Source organism: Phoenix dactylifera, chromosome 4, assembly GCF_051530095.1.
Source record: "Phoenix dactylifera cultivar Ajwa chromosome 4, Ajwa_hap1_PhDact_Kaust_v1.1, whole genome shotgun sequence".
In the NCBI taxonomy this organism is placed as follows: Eukaryota; Viridiplantae; Streptophyta; class Magnoliopsida; order Arecales; family Arecaceae; genus Phoenix; species Phoenix dactylifera.
Window position 1 is genome coordinate 52,613,942 of NC_143193.1, and position 21,060 is coordinate 52,635,001.

Here is a 21,060-nt window from a genome sequence, read left to right on the forward strand (position 1 = left end):
GAGGATTTCTTTTAAAAAATACTCTAATTTTTATTTGGTGAGAATTAGATTTTTATTTTTTTTCATTAAATATAAATTTTTTATTTTCATGGTAAAAGTTATAAACTTCTAGCCAAATATTTTTTTTTCCGTTGAGTTTTTTTTTTTCTTTCCGCGAATCCCAAATCAGATACGTTACGTGCTTGCATCTCAAGCAAGCAGGCATTATGAATACCTGGCCAAGCATTTTCTTGATAATTCTACATGAAGAGTACAGCTTGACACATCCGGGTTTTTGTACGGCAAACACGGTGTAGGTGGTTCACGAAGGTCTTCAACATTTATTTTGCCACTGGTAGTTCAAGAAATCCGGGTTAGGGTCCGCTAAAGAGAACACAACATTTTCCTTGCTCGAAAGCAGACACACCACGACCACACAAGGAGCAATCAAATAGATTCCCAAACAAAGAATACGAATACCCTTGTGGTCCATAATTCTAGACAAAACAATCCATACCTTTGCTTATCAAAAATGTAAGGCCAAATGGATGCCCTTGTGGTCCATAATTCCAGAGTAAGCAATCCATGCCTTTCATTACCGAAGATGTGCTGCCAAATGGTTTCTTTACTCCTCATTCACTAGGTCAGATGAGCGAGGGAGCCAAAAAAAAAACAGCCTGCGACATCATAAAGCAACAGCAACATGCTCTGAAATATGCTGCATCATTGACACATTCCACAATTATTTCGAAACATCAGCGGTTATGTTAATGATCGACATTCCAATATGTTCGAAATTAATGAAGAGTACCTTCAAGTAGGGTAGGAAGACGGGTTTCAGACAGGATCATTGGCAAAAATAGGGTTCAATCATCATATATCTTGCCATTCATGTACAAATTATCCAAGCTATCACAAATTTATTTGTAGATGTATAATATAAATTCACTGCCTCAAATCCGAAAGCACCAAATTTCAGCATACAATATTATTAACATGCAAGTAAAATTAAATAGAAGGGTACAACAAGCTGCTACATCTAACAACCAAAAATCAAGTCCAATAATTAAATACTCTGCTAGTACTACCAAACCATAACATCCTAGATGGCTGAAACGAAATGAGAATGAAGTAGTGATCTTATAGCATCCCCCGAATATATTGATGGTGTCCAAAGTACACATGACCGAAGCAAATTTAACAGATCCTCAAGAAAGACAGCAGCAATCGCAACTAGAAAGGTTTACATGACTCAACTCAAAAACCGCCCTGAAGAGAGAAGAGACAACCGGCCAATCCTGGAAATTTAGAAGCATTTCCGGTGAACGATCGAAGGACCAGATTCATCATACTCTCCCTTAGATATCCACATCTGTTGTTCCATAATTAACAGACAAATTAGCGCAACATAAGTTGGAAGCAGCTTTGCATGACAATTTTAGTGTACAAACAAAGACATATAGATGAAAAGGACCCAAACATCTGATGAAATGGCAATCTGTTTGCTTTATAACAATGCAGAAATTCCATGTGGGGGAGGCATTGGTATTTACCTGCTGGAAAGTGCTAAGGGAAGCGAGGATAGAACCTCCAATCCAGACACTGTACTTCCTCTCAGGTGGGGCAACCACCTTAATCTTCATGCTACTTGGGGCAAGGGCTGTGATTTCCTTGCTCATACGATCGGCAATGCCGGGGAACATTGTCGAACCACCACTGAGAACAATGTTGCCATACAGATCCTTTCTGATATCCACATCACACTTCATGATGGAGTTGTAAGTGGTCTCGTGGATTCCAGCAGCTTCCATACCAATCAGGGATGGCTGGAAGAGGACCTCTGGGCACCTGAATCTCTCCGCACCAATAGTAATCACCTGCCCATCAGGCAGCTCGTAACTCTTTTCCACAGAGGAGCTGCTCTTAGCTGTCTCCAGCTCCTGCTCATAGTCAAGAGCAACATAGGCAAGCTTCTCCTTCATGTCCCTGACAATTTCCCGTTCCGCAGTGGTAGTGAAGGAATAACCTCTCTCAGTAAGGATCTTCATCAAGGCATCGGTGAGATCACGGCCAGCAAGATCCAAACGAAGGATGGCATGAGGGAGGGCGTATCCTTCATAAATTGGGACAGTGTGACTCACACCATCACCAGAATCCAGCACAATACCTGAAAACAAAAAGAGTTTAAACCAACTTGGGTAGACAAGAACATTCAAGGCAGAAGAATTCATTCGCGCGACTAATTACACTTACCAGTTGTACGGCCGCTGGCATAGAGGGATAGAACAGCCTGGATGGCCACATACATGGCAGGCACATTGAAGGTTTCAAACATTATCTGGGTCATTTTCTCTCTGTTTGCCTTTGGGTTGAGAGGAGCTTCAGTGAGCAGCACAGGGTGCTCCTCAGGGGCAACACGGAGCTCATTGTAGAAGGTGTGATGCCAGATCTTTTCCATGTCATCCCAGTTGCTAACAATGCCATGCTCAATCGGGTATTTCAAGGTGAGGATACCTCTTTTTGACTGGGCCTCATCACCTACATAGGCATCTTTCTGGCCCATCCCAACCATAACACCAGTATGTCGAGGTCGGCCTACAATGCTAGGAAAAACTGCCCTGGGAGCATCATCTCCAGCAAAACCAGCCTGCATGATGAATAATGTACATGACTATGTACCCAGGCAGCTGATAACAATTCTATGGGAATAATATAGAGATGGGACTAATTGCCTGACCTTGACCATTCCAGTGCCATTGTCACAGACAAGAGGCTGGATATCCTCGGCATCAGCCATCTTCTAAATATCTGCTAAACAAGCATTGCGCAAATACCATTGTAACTAATGGATATATACCTACGATCTCATTGTTAAATTGAGGCATAAAAAACTCATTTTTGCTGCAATCACTTGTAAACATTCGCTTAACTGAATATAGGGAGAACCTAAATGTGCCTGATTAGAAATGGTGCTTGCTAGTCTTATTCTGAGGTTAAATGTAAAATATTTCAAATTACTTGCCAGTTGCAACTTAAAATGCCGCACCAATGATCTAATTTACTGCGGGGACCAAGAGACCATAGAAATTAAGAATATACGGGCGATCAATATAGCCTCCAAAAAAGTAAGTCTTCAGGACATCTAGCCACATCCATGTTACAGGAAATAACAGATCAATTCATCCCAATCAAAACAATGTAGCGGGACCATACCGACTCAAATAACCAGAAATTTGTCAAAAAAAAAAAATCATCAAAAGCAGGGTGATTAAAATCCTCAAAAAACCTACCAACGAACACAGTATTCAAAAAATAAAAGAACAACTTTCAAAGATCCGTCGAGAAAACCACTAAATCCCCCAGATCTTCGCATAAAAAGGCATCCTAAATCAATGGATCATCAGCATTTCTCTAGATTTTGCTTCCAGTTCACTCGATCTAGATTGCAGATCCAAGAAAATTACTAAAATCAAAGAAAGTCCTAACTAACAACCTAACATCCTTTTGAATTGGAGCTCGATCTCCGATCTCTCGATCCAAAAGAACCACAGATTCCAAAATCACAACAAGAACTCGATCGATTCACCATTATTCCAGTGATCCATTACGAAGCTCTAGAAAAAGCTGCATAGCCTCTCAGATCGAAGCTATTCTCCATCAAATGGAGATATCGGGATAGAAGAGAAGAGATCGACTGACCTTTGTTCCAAAGAAAAATGGTCGCGATTCAGGCACGGGACTTCTCTCCGCTGCCTCCGCTTCGAGGGCCGAGGGACACAGCGAGCTCTCGGTCTCTCTCTCTCCGCCGAAGGAATGGCGATACGAAAGAGGAAAGAGAGGCGATGGCTTTTATATAGAGCCGGCCGGCGAGGCGAAAATTTCGAACGAAAATACGCTAAAATTTTCTTCCACTAAAATTGGGGGAAATCATCGGCGCCGCCATAAAAAAGAGTGGAGAGAGTGTGGGTTAGCTGGCGCGGATAGGCTTTTGGGAAGGAAGGCCGTCGGATGGGGATCGTGAGGATATTGGCCGTTGGATTTCCTTGCACGTCAGCCTGGGGGTGGGCCGGGGGGAACGTGCGGTGGGCCCAAGGGAAGGCGTGCGGTCACGCCAACCGGTCAACAGCCCCTAAATCGCTGGCAGAGCCCAGCCTGCCACGGGCCTGGTGCCCGGACCCGGCCACTCGGCCCACTCCCAACTTGTTCCTGGTTGTCAAATAAATAAGTTTATTTTTTAAGTAATTTACCATACTAAAAATGAGCTATACGAGTCATGCACTTGCAAGAAGCTTTCTCAGCCAAGTGATAGAGAGCAAATTCAAAAACTGATTCCATGCATGTCCAGGTAGTTGATTGCTGAGTTACAGAGTCAATGTTAATCGAACTGAAAGAATTCCACATGTGCACAGGGTTGAGAATGATCTAAACAGCTCAAGCTTAATTAGATATCAACTCGATTTGGTAGAAAGTAAGCCGAGTTCAGACCAATTTCTAAGCTCCGCGCATTTATGAGTAGAAAAAAAAAAATTCAGAGCCTGATCATGTTTTCTTATGCGTGATTTGAGTTTAGGTCGGCCTATTTTCTAAGTCGACCTTCAGCAACTTATTACTCGGCTCGTTTAAACCCTGATATGCAGCTAGATGCCCTAGAGCATCTTCTAGGTTATACGAGCAGTAATTCAGGGTTAGCTTTTGTTTTGGATGAAAAACCTTTGTTGTTATTGTTGTTGTTGGTAGCGTGATTATCTCCCGCATGCATTTGATTTTTGAGGTTTGCTTATAAGTATTTGATCGGGTATTAATATTTTTTCAATCCCATCTATAACCAAGGTGTAAATGATATTGTTGGCTGGGAAGTCATCATGTGAAACTCGTTGTACGCAATGGAACAAGTTAATCTTCATATAAACAAAAAGTAAGTGATTGCAAAGGCGCAATACTTGTAGGTGCATGCTAGATCCTAGACCTATTAACATTCATTCCATGATGAGCCTACATATAATCAGTCCATATCATCTAAATTCTATTAAAATAGTCTAAAAATATTCAATTAGGCCAAAGTTTTAGAGGCCTTCCCAAATGGGAACCAGATGGAGCTTATATGGCGGAGATCCCAGATAAATGTATGACTCCTGCATCATCCTATACAGAAAAAGTCTATCTAACAAAACACAGAAAGGAATATAATGTCAAATGGACATAGAATATGGCATATAAAAGTACGGATTGTACATCATCCTTCACACTTTCAGATAATCTATGACAAAACACAGCTGGTTGCGTTCTTAACGAGAAAAGCTGAACCAACCCGTACTGATCAGTTTAGTCTGAATTGGGCCGAGCCAATTTCCAACCGGATCGATTCGGTCTTAGAATTAGCTCTAGCCAGAACCAGCCGAAATCGGCTAGAATAGGATAAAGCCAGATGGTTCCGTCCGGTTTGACTCAGTACCGATGCATACCGATTACCGGTCAGTATGGGTTCAGCGAATCTCGGCTCTTAATGGTTGGGTGGGACCACGTGCTCTCTCACTTGCGCCCAAAGCGCATGATGGCGTACTGATCTGGGTCTCGAAAGAGTTGGAATCATCATCTCTGCGTTGGTGGGTGGGGAACTTGGAAGGCTGGAGCGCAAAAGCATCTCATGGGATGTTCCCATGTTTTGCCTTTTAATTAATCCGCTCTCCTCGGTCTTCCGTACTTAATTTAATCAAAGCTGGGCTGCAATGCCCGTGATACTCACGAAGTGCAGCTATTCTCGTGGTACTTTTATGCAGTGATAAAGGTTCGGAGTTCATCATGCATCCTTTGAATCTTTCACACAATATGATTAAATGAGATCCTGTGCAATACATCTCCTTGCAATTGAAGTTTGGGCCCAGAAGGACTAGCTAATCTGGGTATTCAATCAAATGATTTTTTTCTTACCCCTGAATTATAAAATTTTGAATCACGAGCAAAAAAAAATTTCTTCCAAAACTATCGGCAATCAATCTAGGTGTTCGGGTTGTGCACGATTCATCTTCTTTTCCAATATCAAACATTGGGCCATGCAATGCAACGAGAGTTTCTAAATCCATATAGATGGATGGAAGAAAGATATTGGAATGCTGTGCAAGATGCGATCCAATAATTGATGTCGTGAAAGAACATCTATTAATCCAGGCGTTCGGGTTGTGCACGAAAGAATGATTCATCTCCTTTTTCAATATCAAACATTGAGCTATGCAATGCAACGAGAGTTTCTAAATCTATATAGATGGATGGTAGAAAGATATTGAAATGTTGTGCAAGATGCGATCTAATAATTGATGTCGTGAAAGAACATCTATCATTCTTTTGTGCTACAGATACAGTCCAAACTCAATAATCTAGTCAATAGATGTGGGTTGTATCTTTTGCACAAAAAAATTAATTTTTTTTTAAATGATTTTAACCATTGCTGAGATGTTAAAGCATCTCTAATTTTATTTATATAAATTTTGTAGTGGCTATTATGCGATCGAATGGTGCATGTTCGGTCAATCAGGGCTATATTATCAGAAAGGTAAGCTAAGGCTCCGTTGGGAGAGTTTTTGAAGGACTAAAAAGTCCTCCAAAAGTACTTTTAGATGAAATAGTGGTGTTTGGTAAAAATTTTGAAAAGCTATTTTAACTTTTTTCGAAAGCTAAAAATAGCTTTTTGGAAGAAGCACCATTTTGGAGCTTTCTAAAAAAACACTTTTAGGCCCGGTCGGAAAGCTGTTTTTTACCAAAATACCCATAATAAAATATAATAATTACACAAAATATTTCTTTAATAATTGTTTAACCAATTTTATCACCTAGCTAAAAAATTATTATATTATGAAAAATTAATTTACGCTAATAATTATAATATTATATATTCTTATTATTGTATTATATTATAGATATAATATCATAATACATTAATGTGTTATGTTAAATAATTTAATATTATATTAAATTATTATGCTATTATATACAATATTATATCATTATATTATAGTAATATTATATTATATTACAGAATATTATATTATATCATATATTTATGTATTATTATATATTATATTTTATTATGCTCTATTGTATAATACTATGTAATGTCCTTTATGACCATTTTGTTATACCAAAAGTACTTTCTTATTTTATTTATCAAATATATATTAAACTGGTGCAACAGTTTAGAAATATAGTTACTAAATAGAAACAGCTTTTTATAACAATTCTACTTCTGAAAACTTATGGCTGCCCACCGCTCTCCCAAGTGGGCCTAATAAGTCGGCCCCGATCACTTCGCACTCACCAGGCCGAACAGTATCCTCCCAGTCTCTGAACCCACGGATTGGACGGTCCAGATGGAACGCCACCAAATTGGAACGCCCAAACGGGAAAAAAAGTCATTCGCCTCACCTAGGGTTCTTCCCCTCCCCTCCCCTCCCCTCCCCGAAGCCCTGGAGCCGTCCAAAAAGTCCGCGCCCAGAGCCCGCCACCTTCTAAAGATCCAGCCAGAAAGGTAAGCATTCCACGAATCGATGGATCCCATCAACCCGATCCACGATCCCAATGGCTCCATCCTTTCTTCCCGCTGATCCCGATTCCGGCGATCAAAGATTTGTTTAGATCGAGTGTTTTTTTTTGCGAAATTATCATAGATTTTGACTTTTAATCTGTAAAGTAAGCGATTTTTTTGCTTGATTTTTCAGGAGGAATCGCTGAAACAATATCCAGTTCTCGAGTTTGTTCTCCATGTGAGTGTATAAATCTGGCTCACTGTTTTTTTTTTAAATAAAGTTTCCCCGCGTATTTTCCATTATTGATTGATATTTTTTAAATTTTTCCTTGCAAATATTTTTCTTGTCATCTTCTTGAATCTATAGTCATGGTTAGAAATTAGAATAGCCAGTTGAACTTGGATCAAATAAAAGTCAATTATAATGAATGCAGTAGTTATCATAGGATGCGATTTCTCGATTCCGATATATTGCGGTTAGAGATTGAGTACAAGAGAATCTAATGTACACCTAGGACATGAGAACTGACAACGAGGATCTTATGTTGTTGCAGAAATCTGAAAGGAATTATTCGATGCCATGAGAACTTTTTCTAGGTTGACTCAAGCATAGAGGATTAGAGGGGATTGATTATTGTACGTTCACGTTCTGTAGTTGATTTCGTGCTGTTTTACTTCAATGAACTTATTGCTTCCTTCAGCAACCATTAGACATTGCTTTAAACTGGCTACGGCTTTTGACCAACCAAGTTATAATTAGATGACTGCAAACATCTCATTCCTGGCAAATTATTGTTCCTTTTCTTTGAAGGCAACCTAAGGTAGCAGTTAACCTCTGTAACTGAATTCATAGAGGTAACTTCATATAGCTGTGATAAGAATTGTTATCTATCGTATGGTCATTCAGCGCCAATGCATGTATGGCTACTTCTTTTTGTGCTTCATATTGATATGTTTTTTTTTTCTTTTGTATGTTCAGGGCGGATGACGAGCTTGTTGATCCAAAGAAATATCTTGAGGAACGTTGCCAGCCTAGATGTGTAAAAGCTTTATATGAATATCGGGTAATGCATATTATTTTCTTAAATAGCTATCTATGAGTACGAGATAGTTTCTCCTCTCAGTTGTTTCAGTCGGTCTTGTTTATGCATTTGTTAGAGCTCAATCTTAGTGCTGCTATTCCTTAGTTCCGACTATATACAATACATATGTAGATGCATTGAAATAATCTTCTGATGAGTGCATTTGAGAGCATCTTTATTCTTCATTGTCATAATTCCTTGAACTTATTAAACAAGTTACTTTGACATAAATAATATCAGAAAGTGAACACAATATGCCAATTAAGAAGGACTAGCACCCAAAGACATGGTCAAGGTCGCTGGATGTAAGATCCACTTAGTTTTGATCCTAACTGTTTCATTTATGCAACTTTATTCCTAATAAAGTGATCTGGTACTTTGCAATGCTGCCATACTTATAAAGCTCATTACAATCAAGAAGTGTGGTTGTAATTTCACATATGTGAAACTGCTTCCACACCCCAAGTTTTCTACTTAACGACTACCAGGCAATCTCAGAGCTGCCTTGACTAGTAACTGTCAATCGGCAGTGAGATGTTCTATCTGATGGCTGCTGCCATGCCGCTCAAATGATTGCTGAGTATAGCTGATAATTTGGACCTTCAAGTACCAAATCATAATTAAAATACACAATAGAAAATAATGTACTTGTGATTGTCCTTTGGCTTTTTCTTTTCTTTCTCACTCATAACATCAAATGTTAAGGGTTTCAACTAGACTTTACCATCAATGATACTAGATCATTGACTTGGATCAAGTAATTTTCCACTGGTCAAGTAAATGGATTTTTGGGTCCATCGAACACCCTTGCTATGTGATCATTAAATCAATCATGTAACAACTGCTTGTCATGTTGCACACTGTATAGAATTGCTGATATCTTCAAAATACATGATGACATAAATCCATCATATTGCATGACTCGAATCCTGTTCCAATTGTGTTTAGTCAGGACAAAAATCGTGACTGCTGTTCCTTGTCTTTTGTTTTAATCAATAAAAAAGCTCTCGTCTTTAGAACCCTATTTTCAATGTAAGACAGGATCAAGCCCTGCTATCTTTATTTAGGAAATGTTGTATGACATGATCTCATGCTGTTCTAGTTGTTGATGTGTATTATAGGTGGTTTAGGTATCAGTTGGGACTCAGTCAAATTGTTTCTTAGATTTCTTTTATTTTCAAGGAAGGTAGCTTATGCTGGCTCTATATTTTGCAGCCATAATTTTCCTTTTGAGCTTCTTTTTGTCTGTGCCTGCGCATTTTTCTCGACATCATTGTTCCATCAAATCTATGTCCACCAATCCCAACCAAAATGCTTATAAATTTTATTGCATGTGCTAGTAGTGTCCTTGATCATGAAAGCCTTCAGCTTCTTCCAGCATCAGTCTACCTTGATTTCCTCTTGCTGGGAGTTTCACTATTCTCATACTTTTGAGATGCTTCATGACCAGTCATTTCTTCTTTTGTAGATTCTAGCTTAATTTTTTTATGTTCTTTTACTGCATCCGTACTGAAATGACAGAAAACTTGATGATAGTTATTAATCTAAAAAAATTCTTTATTAACTGAACTGTGATATTAAAATGAAAACAATGCAAATGGATTTGTTCCTTTGAAAGTTGATGTTATTTATTTGACTAAAAACTGGATGTATTTTCTGGTGTGTGTCTAAGAATTTAGACGATTTAATATTGTGGTAGATAGATTACTTGCTTGATGAAAGATTATGAATACTATAATCTCTTTATGCTTGCATGCTATTTGTACTAAGAATATACTTACAAATTTAATCATTTCCATTTTTATAATCTGCACTTGCATCATTGTTTAAAAAATGACAAGTCCAATTTTTATTTTCACAAAGACTTGTAACCCAAGACCACCGATCAACTTACCCACCATACATGAAGGAAACCTTGTCAGACAATTCCAGTGCTCCTCCCTTGCTCCTCCCTTGAAAGCCTGTTGGACATATGCCCATGTTGTAGTCTAAAACTTTTATGATTTCAGCAACTCGTGCTTAAATTTGATTTGTGAGGTTCATCATCAACTTTTTTTTAAGATTTATGCAGTCGTTAATCTTTTTCCCTTTGCTTATTTTCAATTTAACGCAATTTTGTCTAGAATTATGGTTTTAATTCCTCTTATGATGTACAGGAGTGTGTCAAGAGAATCAAGGACGATGAAACAGGGCACAAGCACTGCACTGGCCAATATTTTGACTATTGGAAATGCATTGATAAATGTGTAAGTAAATCTCCTCTTTATTTTCTATTTTTCACCTATTATAATATTTAGTGAATCTTCTAGGATTGCAAAAAGAAATGCCTGACACAACAAAATGCAATGTGCTAACTTCATTATGCATTTTAATTTATATAGAGAGAGTGCTTTATGTTGAATATTTGTGGGTGATGCAGGTAGCAGAGAAGCTTTTTGATAAGCTAAAGTGATCAAGGGATGCTGCATTTGGTGGACGATGTTTTTTGTGCTGCTTCTTTATTCATTAACCTCCAATAAATTCATGTTCTAGCCACCACATGCCTGAACTATTGTTACTCAGTTGTTACCGCTAATGATGATCTCCATATTAAACTGCTTACTTGTCAATTGTCACTGTTATTGGTGGCACTATGATTGCGGTGGAAATATGAATTAATGTGTTATGCTGACCTTAGAAAATCATTCTCGGCAGCACAAAAACCCCGATAATTTTGTTTATTAAGGGAGGGATGTTATGCTATCTGCTTCAGAAATCCTCAGTCTTCTTACAAGCTTTTCTATTTGAAACTTAATTAGATCCTGTGAATGCAGGATCCATAAAACAGATGTGAGTAGAAATTGTTGATTTTGCATGAGATAAATATTCAGAGTGGTTGTTGGATTGTGTCAGCATCAGCACCTTCACTCTTCATCCACTTTTACTTCCATTCCCTCTTCAAGCAGAAAAAAAAGAAAAGAAAAGAAAAAAAGAGAGAGAAGTCAGCTTCTTAGATGATTGTGGAGTGTTACAGCCCAAATCAAAGGCGCCTAATAGTGGAAGGTTCAATATTCTAGCTTGCTAATTCGGTATCTATGTTTTAATTTACTGTGATGCTGATCTAGACATGCTTGCAATCACATTTACTAATTGTACTTTGTTTGAATAATTAAGCAATGTTGCTGGAAGTGTGCATGTAAGATTCTTATTGGAAACTAGTCTGAAGATTACTTGCAAGACCAGCAGTTGGTCATGCATTATATGTCCTGCAGCAATTGAAAGATGACTAGCAAAATTTACATTTGCTAGAATACCAGTTGGAGGCCTGCACAAAGGTTACTCATCCCACCTCACCACATAGTTGCATGGGACATCACTGTAATGCTAAACCCTTGTCTCACCTACATGGCATGCAGGATAGTGATGAAACCTTATCCTGCCAGTATGGGTTGTTTGGAGTAAAAAGCATGTCATGCTCTGTGGAGAAATTATTAGGTGCATCAGGTCCACCATAGATCTAATCTAAGGTGAACTGAATTCTTCTAATAGTTTCATCCTAAGATGAAATGAATCTAGCAAAGCTTATTTCACTTTAGACCCATGGTGGATCTGATGTAGCATTTTTTCACCTTATGGCCTTAGCATGATGATAGATTGGAATTCATGCATTCTTTCACCTGGTGGCCGTAGCATGATGTGTGGTAGTTCAGTGAACACATGGTTTGCTTCCTTTCAAAACCCTTTCCTTGTCATTCCTACTTCAGCTCTTCCATGGTGCTGCTTCATGGTTTCAATTAGAGGTTAGGGGTTTTTTTTTTTTTGATATATTGGCTGCTAACACCGCTCTCGCATGAGCACAACCAAATTTATTACTAGCAAGAAAGCTACACAAAGCAGAAGGAATAGAGAATTGCTAGTCTAGACTCTAGAGAGATCCTTCAGAATAATGAGCAGCAAATGAGGTGACCTAATCAGCCTTCGCCATCGAAGGTTCCCATATTTAATCAATAATCAATCCCTTAAGCTGTTTATCGAAGAGGTGAATTTTATCTCTTGACCGTCACATCGAAATTTGTGCAACCCCCCAAGCTGTTGCTTGAGCTATCCCAATGGAGCCTTCTCGTTCACCAAATGTAAGGTATCATGCTTTTTGGATAAGCGATATTTGAATTTGTTGCTCTACGTGAATCAGTGTAATTTGTTTTGAGAAGCAATATTAGTTGCAACATTTCACTCCATGCATCATACTTGACCCTTTGATGCTCCTAATTCTGACATTTTTCTAGTCCAACAAGCAAAGCCCCTTGTAGAGAGTAATTGGTTGACAGGCCATTTCATGTTGTGTAGCACTATAAACTCAAGGACTGGCTACATTACTGATGAATTAGTCTCCTCGTATTCTCTTCTTTCAGCCATCGAATCACAGAGGCACGGGTATGCGTTAAGTTATTAATTTGAAAATGGCCATTCACTCTTACATGTTGGATTAAACTCCTTTTTACTTTTAAAAAAAAGACATGAAAAGAAAGGAAAAAAAAAGAGAGAGAAAAATCAAAATAGCATTAGCTTATGAGAACGCCGACGTTGAGTCATTCTTCCACTCAAGTCTCTGAAGGTTGGTTGACGGCCTTTCTCTCGTCATCCCCGACTGCTATAACAAGTGGCATCCACTACAGAAAAAGTGGAGACTGATCCATGGGAGAGATTGACAGAATCTACTTAAGCTATGCTTTGGCGGAAGAGATTCAGACAAATCTTTTTCAAGGTGCCACCTTTGGACTAGATACTCCAAGGTGCTTAGTGGGCTTCACTTCGGAGTCTCATTCATCTCTAACTTCATTGGCTAAGAAGACCCCAGTTAATTTCTTCGTTGCCACCCTTTATTTGTATAGCTAGAATTCAGCTAAATATCTCCACTGCTGCTACTAGTGCTACATTACGTTGTGAGGCTTTGTGGGGGGCCAGTAACTTTAATACCTATGATGCTGCCTTTGTTGGGGTATTGGATGCACTGGAAGACGTTAGGCAGAAAGATTTGTGATGGACGAGTAGTACCAGTGGAGCAACCATGCTACTAGCTGTGGTTATTTCCACTGTAGCCAAACTGCACCTCCTCGTTTTCTCCACCTCAAAATCTTTAGGTACATTTAAAAGACAATTGGATTAAAAGAACAACATAATGTAGGAAAATAAGAGCCCAAGTTGCAAATCATCTAACACCACACTTCTCTCTTTACATATACTCTTTTGATGAACATATACAATTTACATACGTTTGGAACACTGAAGTAAATTCTAGTATTTAACAGCACTGATTTGCTCAAAAAAATTTAGACCCTAACTTATAATTCCCTTGCTATGATTCATAGCGAGCAATTAAACCTTCTGGTTCCAACGGTACCAGAATTGGCTGAACTGGCACCGGACCTGGGTGGTTCACCTCGGCGCAATCGGAGGTCTTTGGGCTCGAACCAAACAAACATCGCCGGCAGGTCGGGCACGATGACCGAGTCATGAGCCACCGATCGATGCACCTGGCATGGAACCCATGATCGCACTTGGGTAGGACGCGAACCCGATCCCCAGGCATGAAATCCGAGAGACAGATGGCGCACTCTGGGTTAGCTCGATGGAGCCCGGGAGCGGCCGAGTAGACCAGGGTGGGCAGAGCCCGGAGTGCCTTCCTCCTGATCCCGATCTGAGTGAACCGGGCCATCATCGGGTTCGCCTCGGGCTCGACCGAGCACCGGAGTGCACACCGGATGACAGACTTGAGTCCCAGCACGCCAATTAAAGCACATAGGAGGACGGCGAGGATCAGGACGATGTTGGCATCGACGCTACCTCCCGGCATGCTGGAATCCGGCTCAGAACCAGCCGGACCGGTCAAAGGTGGTCTTAGTTGAATGGGCTGTTTATCGAGGGGTGTGTGGATCAGCAGAAGTCTTCTATGATAGATGTCTATGATCTGAGATTGGATGATGGCTGGGGAAGCGGAGGAAGTAGAAGACATGGTTGTGGCGTTTTAGCCAAAGAGAGGTAGCTTGGAGGACAGTTCTGGTGGCCTTGTTCAAATGGGGTGTATATATATATATATATATATATAGAGAGAGAGAGAGAGAGAGGATTGAAAAAAGTGGCTTAGCTTTTGGAATAGTTAATTTATAGTGGATGGGTAACTTGTACCTTGAGATGGAAGCATCAAAATTATACCAGGATGGAGAGCAGCACTAACTTCTTGGTGTAGTTTTATGAATTTTTAAGCACAAAAAACCTTTGTGGAGGCTGATGAGAGGTTTTATTGGTGTTGTGATAAGTTTTTTTATGAACTTTTTAAAGAAAAAATCTTCGATATTATTGTAGTATAGAAGCCATAGAGAAGGTTATCCTTTGCATTGTCGTATATGATTCATGATTAGTACACACAAACACAAAAAATATCATAGGTCTTGTCCACTAGACAAACTTTTCCTATTTTCCATCTTTGTCAGCTTGCATGATGTTAATAGATAATTCAAAAAATACAGTAATGAGGAAGTTTTACAATATGGTAGCATGTCTATGAGGCAAGAGTTATCATTCTTTCTCCTTTTTTTTCTTCTTTTATGATTGTGATCCTAGGAAAACGGAAGCTAATTAATTCTTTCTCCTTTGTGTATCTCTTTATATGCATGCATAATTATAATTATAGCTATCGAATCTTGTCTCCGTTATCTAGATAAAGTATAATTGTGTAAAGATAATTGTTTATATATTCAAACTTACAAATACTTGGCGTGCATAATTCCAGCAAACTGGATCCACCTCTGGGTCCTTTGAATCCGTAAGGTGACTTTGTAAAAAGAATAAACAAGACTCGGGCACAGTGTATCTGAGTACAAGATATTTTACGTTATAAAACTTATTTGCCGAATATCCAAAGAGATCAACCCTGCACTAAAGCTAAAGAAAGCGCACATATTCTTAAACGCACTGCAGCGGCCATCATGGTTGTTTACAGCCCTCCCCACTTTTAACGCAGCAAACAGTGCCACGTGTCACGAAAATCCCAGGGAAAGCCATGACTATACACCTGTCATCATATGATTGGATAGCTGGGTGTGGAAGGCTTTGGCGTGTTGGAGTGCTGCTTCCAACGGGCGCGCGCGCGACCTTTCGGCCGAGTGCGCGACGTCAAACCTCAGCGATATTCTCACCATGGGTCCCAGCATCAAGCTCTAGATGTTCCATCTTTTCCTGAACTCTTTTTATCACAAAATGGATGCTTCCATCTTTTTCTGAACTCTTTTTATCGCAACAATGGATACTTTCATTATTGATGGAGGCTTGTCAGGTTGGATTTGGTTGAACATAATTTGAGTTGATCAGTGGCTACGAATTTATGTCAAGAGAATTTGAAACTATATATATATAGGTAGATAGATAAATAGATAGATACTGAACTCATCCAACTATCCTTCAGCTCTAGGAGCTGGCCAGAGTAATTCAAACTATATATATATATATATATATATATGGAGAGTGAGAGACGAGAGATATATGTAGATAGATATAAATATAAATATAGATACTGAACTCATCCAACTATCCTTCGGCTCTTTACCTACTTCCCTTGTTCATCGATTTGTCGTGGTTGCCGCCCATGCATTCGATGGATCTAAGCTCAACACTGATTTTGATCGAAGGGCCTAGGCTTTGGGCATGAATTAATTCGATTTTATGTCATCTAAGTTCTTAGTTTTTAGCATCAAGGGAACCTAGCTAGGATCAAGAGATTAATAGTTTTTAGCGTCAGAAAAATGCAGCATCATTGCTGATGCACGACACAGCATTAAGATCAATGCTCTATAAACATTTATATTTGCAAAATTTCTTAAAATTGGGATAATTTAATTTTGTATGAGAGAGAGAGAGAGAGAGAGAGAGAGAGAGGAGCTCATGAAAACTTCCATTTTCGTTTAAGAATGCAGAAAGAGAAGGGGAACATCTAAAATAACATAATTAGAAGTTACCAAACAAAAGAATCTTATCTAAAAATGTTGGGTGAATAAGAACTTATAAAACCCACGCAGAATAATTAGAGCAAAGCTTAGTATTTATGGTTACGAATATGCAAATTCTACTGCAGAGAACTGCATCCTAAACCTTCTAACTCCATGTTTAGCAAAGGCTTCTCTATTTTACTAGTTTTGTGAATGTGACATGCCTGCCGATCTTCACCATATTACCAAGTTATGTTATATCGTATCAATCCGAACCGGACGGTAGAGAACATACCATACCGTTTCGATTCGGGACCAGTATCCGGTATGAGTGGCGTACGGATATTCGGTATACCAAAAAATTTCTGTATTGACACTATGCTAGTATGGCACCAGTATATAATTTGATAATGAGACGGCAATCTTGCACCATCTAATGAACTTCATATCGGTTAAATTGCATTCAGAGTCCCCTAATGTGGAGCTCGGTTGGAAATATTATTTCCCTGCAAAATAGACATCTCCGTGGGAGGCACGTATCTCCGGAAATCTTATCCTAACTGACCTATGTTATATAGTTTACAACCCCACGAAACTTAGATTATGCATAGAGATTGTGGTGTGGGCTCCAGTGTAGCTCCAAATTGCAGCAACGGCGACTCAACAGCTCGTTCAGTATAAAGCAAACTAAAGAACAAAACAAAAGCACAAAACTCTCACAGATAGAATTATCTGAAGACACTTCAAGTCTATCCACTTCGCTGGAGATGGTTTGCTGGAGAGATCACAATCATAGAAATCGTAAATAAAATACGCAAGTGGGAGCTAGCTGGTGCTTCCCTCTAGAAATTTAATTATGGATGGGGATTGACACATATTTCTCCCAACTTGTGGTAAATTTGTAGGCTTGGATCAATTTTGCTCTTTAGTGGGAAACTTGTGGCATGCAAGTATGCGTTCTCTCAAAATATCTTTAAGGCCTTTTGGATTTAGATTTTGAAGATCTTCATTAAGATTTTGCTTCATATATATATATATATATATATATATATATATATATATATAGAGAGAGAGAGAGAGAGAGAGAGAGAGAGAGAGAGATTTTAATATTCAGAGTCTTCAGTTGTTTTTGACATCCGGCAACCTAGCTAAATGCTCGCACATCCTTCACTACTCTAGCAAATTCCACTATTTGGTCAAGTCAGAAACAAGAGTTGGTAGATTGACAAAAGTTGTTCTTATTGTTTCGTTGGAGGAGGAGTTAAACCTCATTTGGGGGATATCAATATTAATGAAACCATGAAGACGAATTATAAACATCATTTTGTTCTTTTCATCATAGGAATATCGAAGAACTGGATGCAAGAAGTGAGCTCATAATCCTTTGCTGTTGGCTGAATGCTTGCTTGCTTTAAAAGTTCAAACATATTAAGCATTTATACTGAGTGATCTGACAAAAAGATATTTGATAACTCCAAAAATCTCGAATTTTAGGACAGAAGAAATTCCAGAAATATCAAATGAATTATAAATGGATGTATGTCAGGGATTTATATAGTTGCGAGCATGCAATTCCACCATCATTTTAAGATGGTAGAGAAGATATATGACTGCTATTCCAATCTACACACACAAAAAAGAATGCAATCGCCAAATATGTCATGAATATTAGAACATGGCTGTCACGCCCTTGATACGTCCAGAGTCAGCTACCAGTCCCAAGTTTCAAAGAAATCCGGGATTGTAGAAGATAAGAACAGAACACTATCAGACTTCCAAGCATTTAAAATCTGGTAGTATAAAAGATGAATGTAGAGAAACAGAACAAATGTAAAGTATTTGAAATACAATAGAGTTCCTTCATGCTGATGCCAAGAAAATCACAAATTATCATGTAAATCTGTTCGAGTTAATATAGTCTCAGAATTCCTTTTTGAAGAATGATTTCATTATCCATGTAAGAACTTTTTCATCAGTTGTAACATTTAACTGGATGTCAGTAGCCTTTTGTTCACACCAGTTTTGACATTTAACTTGATTCTTTTGGTTGAGCAACGGAGTCTTTAAAGCTGAAAATTTATAATTAGCACAAATTGAACGCCTAGGACAAGATTCATTTTACCAGCGAACATGGAAATTTGTTAACCAGGTCCTGCTATTTTAATCATCTTTTGTTGTTTTATCTAACTAATCCATGATGTCAACTGTGGTTATCCAAATATCTAACTAATTTGTTGTTTTATCTTAATTGTAGAGTCTCCTGATAGCATGTTAGCATACTTGAGCACCATTTATCACCTTCATTGATATTATTTTCTGCATAAATAATATCAATATTCTGCATCTTTAGGTCATCTGAGCAAAATGAAGTTAAGATGCTATCACAGTGTGGTGAAGGTATCAAATGCCTTAGGAATTCCAGAAAATTTTATTGTACCATTATAAGACCAGCTTTATAAATATAGTGTTTCCTCTGTACAGCCAATATTCTGATCCAACAAGCTGGATGTCCAACAAAACTCCAGGGATTCAGTTCAAATTAATGTCATCATCTGAAGCTTAGAACTTAAAAAGTGGGACATGCAGAGGATTGAGAGAGAACTATTGTTTGCACATGTACAGTATAGGCCAAAACAATATATTTGATGAGGAAGTGCCAAATAGGGGTTGAAGGATCATAGAAGAGAAAGAAGATCAACAAAAACCAGGATGGAGTTATAGATATATAAGTTGAGAACCTTGTTATTTCAAAGGCTTAAGCAAGCTTCAAATTAATGAAATAAGGGTTGTTATGTTTCAGTATCTATATCTATGTCTATACATGACTATCATTATCTGAAATCTAAGCAGATTCTGTTTCAAAATGGAATGTACTCAGATTTACAAATTTGTTGGACAACTCTTCAAATTTAACTTCCACCACTTTCCGATGGTTCGACCTTGACTTTAGGTTATGATGATCTACAACAAAAAAATATATCAGAAACTATGCAGGTTACTGTCTTGTGGTTAGAGAAAAGCTTATCATTAATAGTTAATGCTAGGAAAGTTGATAGAATGGCGAAAGTTACAAGAAGCCTCAGAAATTCGCCAAATGTAGTATGGTTGCTTCCTTTTGTTTTACAAAATTTCAAACTCTCAATTTCAGAACTCTTCTTGCACCATCAGATCTAGCAGTCATCTTGTCTGTCATAAAAAGAAAAAGAACACATATAACAATGGGCCTCCTCTAGAAGTTAATGAAGAAGCTAGGACTGCAAGGTTTACGTATGTGCAGACATCAAGCCAACTCTAGAACATTTTCACTCAAGTTGCCATTCCTACATGCATCTGGAGAAAGCTGCTGGCTTATGAATTTGTACTCTCTTTCCATGAAGAAGAGTGGCATATCTTGGAGTTCTTCCATATGTTGTCTCAGTTTCTGAACTACTATAAATTTTAGGTTCTTGCTTCACTCTGCAACCCTGTCATTTGTACAACAATTGTCTACAAAGCCAACAAAAAATTGTAGAGGAAAGTATTGATAGGTCCCTAAGTGTATAATTAATTATCAATTCTTGAGTTGCATCTCTCATATAGATAGATATTGCAAAATTTTGCAATTGCATTGTCATTGAAAAAAAAAGAAGAAACTGATTTATGCAGCGTCAACTTTACATGGAAAACGTCGAAATAAAGGAAAAATCATCTATGCATCCTTATATGAAAGCTTAATTACCTACTTATCTTTGAGGTACTTATAAATAATAAGTAATAATAAACAAAGGAATGAAGGGATAATGATTAGTGAATAATAAGATGATGACAATTATTAATAGTTATGTTCCCAAGAAAGACTATGAATTTTGGCTATGGCTAGCCTGTTGCTTGTTGGGTTGTGCTAGTTTTTGGCTGAGCCAAATTGATCGGCAAAGATGTTAGCATTTCTAGTTGCATTCGCTCTATGATATTCCTAATCCTCCTCTATACTGACTCTATCTTAATGGACGAAATGTCTAAATGACGATGACAATGGAGGATATTCACCTATAACCCAATAAACTTCAAATCATAATAAAGAATTGAAGTAGAAAATAAAATACAAAAATACAACAAATATTTATATATATATATATATATATATATATATATATATTTGTATACAGAAAGAATTTGTACCATATATGAAGGGCTCCAGTGCTGCATTCACTAAGAATGTTCATGCAAAGGGTCTAAACTTGATTTAGTACATAAAGGGCTTCGATGACCAAACTAACAATTTTGCCCTTGGTATTTTCTAAAAAACCCTAGTTTAGAATCTTTTCAAGGATGTTTGGATACACGCCAATTTTATTTTTTAAATAAAAGTCTTTCATACCAACAATCAACATTTTTCGTCCAGTTTTTCATGCTTCAAACCAAAGTATATTTATACTAGAATCTCATGCATACATACATACTTCACAAGTTAAAAAATACTTTTTAAAGGAAAAATTGAAAAAAAGATTAACATACTAGATGTTATAATGAAAGTGTAATTTAT

General features: G+C 38.0%; 2 protein-coding genes and 1 pseudogene across 4 annotated transcripts; 1 reads left to right on the top strand and 2 right to left on the bottom strand.

Annotated features, from left to right (window-relative positions):
* Positions 1–889: 889 nt before the first annotated feature.
* LOC103701202 (actin-101-like) lies at positions 890–3,920 on the bottom strand. 2 transcript variants are annotated; one of them, XM_008783178.5, is made up of 5 exons: positions 3,679–3,920; positions 2,717–2,787; positions 2,233–2,626; positions 1,533–2,146; positions 890–1,351 (listed from the first exon to the last, which is right to left on the bottom strand). In XM_008783178.5, the coding sequence occupies exons 2-5, from the start codon at positions 2,774–2,776 to the stop codon at positions 1,286–1,288; spliced, it is 1,134 nt and encodes a 377-aa protein (XP_008781400.1). In that variant the 5' UTR covers positions 2,777–2,787; positions 3,679–3,920; the 3' UTR covers positions 890–1,285. The 2 variants fall into 2 exon arrangements, with proteins under 2 accessions (XP_008781400.1, XP_008781401.1); XM_008783179.6 differs by having other exon boundaries at positions 2,717–2,790; positions 3,679–3,837.
* Positions 3,921–7,374: 3,454 nt separating this feature from the next.
* On the top strand, positions 7,375–11,319 carry LOC103701200 (cytochrome b-c1 complex subunit 6-1, mitochondrial-like). Of its 2 annotated transcripts, none has more exons than XM_008783176.5 (5): positions 7,375–7,498; positions 7,689–7,733; positions 8,475–8,559; positions 10,734–10,823; positions 10,997–11,319. In XM_008783176.5, coding segments are annotated over exons 2-5 (210 nt in total). In that variant the 5' UTR covers positions 7,375–7,498; positions 7,689–7,731; the 3' UTR covers positions 11,030–11,319. The 2 variants fall into 2 exon arrangements, with proteins under 2 accessions (XP_008781398.1, XP_038989182.1); XM_039133254.3 differs by lacking the exon at positions 7,375–7,498 and adding an exon at positions 7,528–7,599.
* A 2,379-nt stretch (positions 11,320–13,698) lies between these two features.
* On the bottom strand, positions 13,699–14,764 carry LOC113462345 (RING-H2 finger protein ATL78 pseudogene; annotated as a pseudogene).
* Positions 14,765–21,060: the final 6,296 nt, after the last annotated feature.

Excerpts from the sequence above, each read along its gene's own strand:
- LOC103701202 (XM_008783178.5), bottom strand. The coding sequence starts at position 2,776 with ATGGCTGATGCCGAGGATATCCAGCCTCTTGTCTGTGACAATGGCACT. Across the intron at positions 2,147-2,232 it reads TGCCAGCGGCCGTACAACTG|GTATTGTGCTGGATTCTGGT; the intron begins GTAAGTGTAATT and ends TTTTGTTTTCAG. Across the intron at positions 1,352-1,532 it reads CCCTTAGCACTTTCCAGCAG|ATGTGGATATCTAAGGGAGA; the intron begins GTAAATACCAAT and ends ATGGAACAACAG.
- LOC103701200 (XM_008783176.5), top strand. Across the intron at positions 8,560-10,733 it reads AAGCTTTATATGAATATCGG|GAGTGTGTCAAGAGAATCAA; the intron begins GTAATGCATATT and ends TATGATGTACAG. Across the intron at positions 10,824-10,996 it reads GGAAATGCATTGATAAATGT|GTAGCAGAGAAGCTTTTTGA; the intron begins GTAAGTAAATCT and ends TGGGTGATGCAG.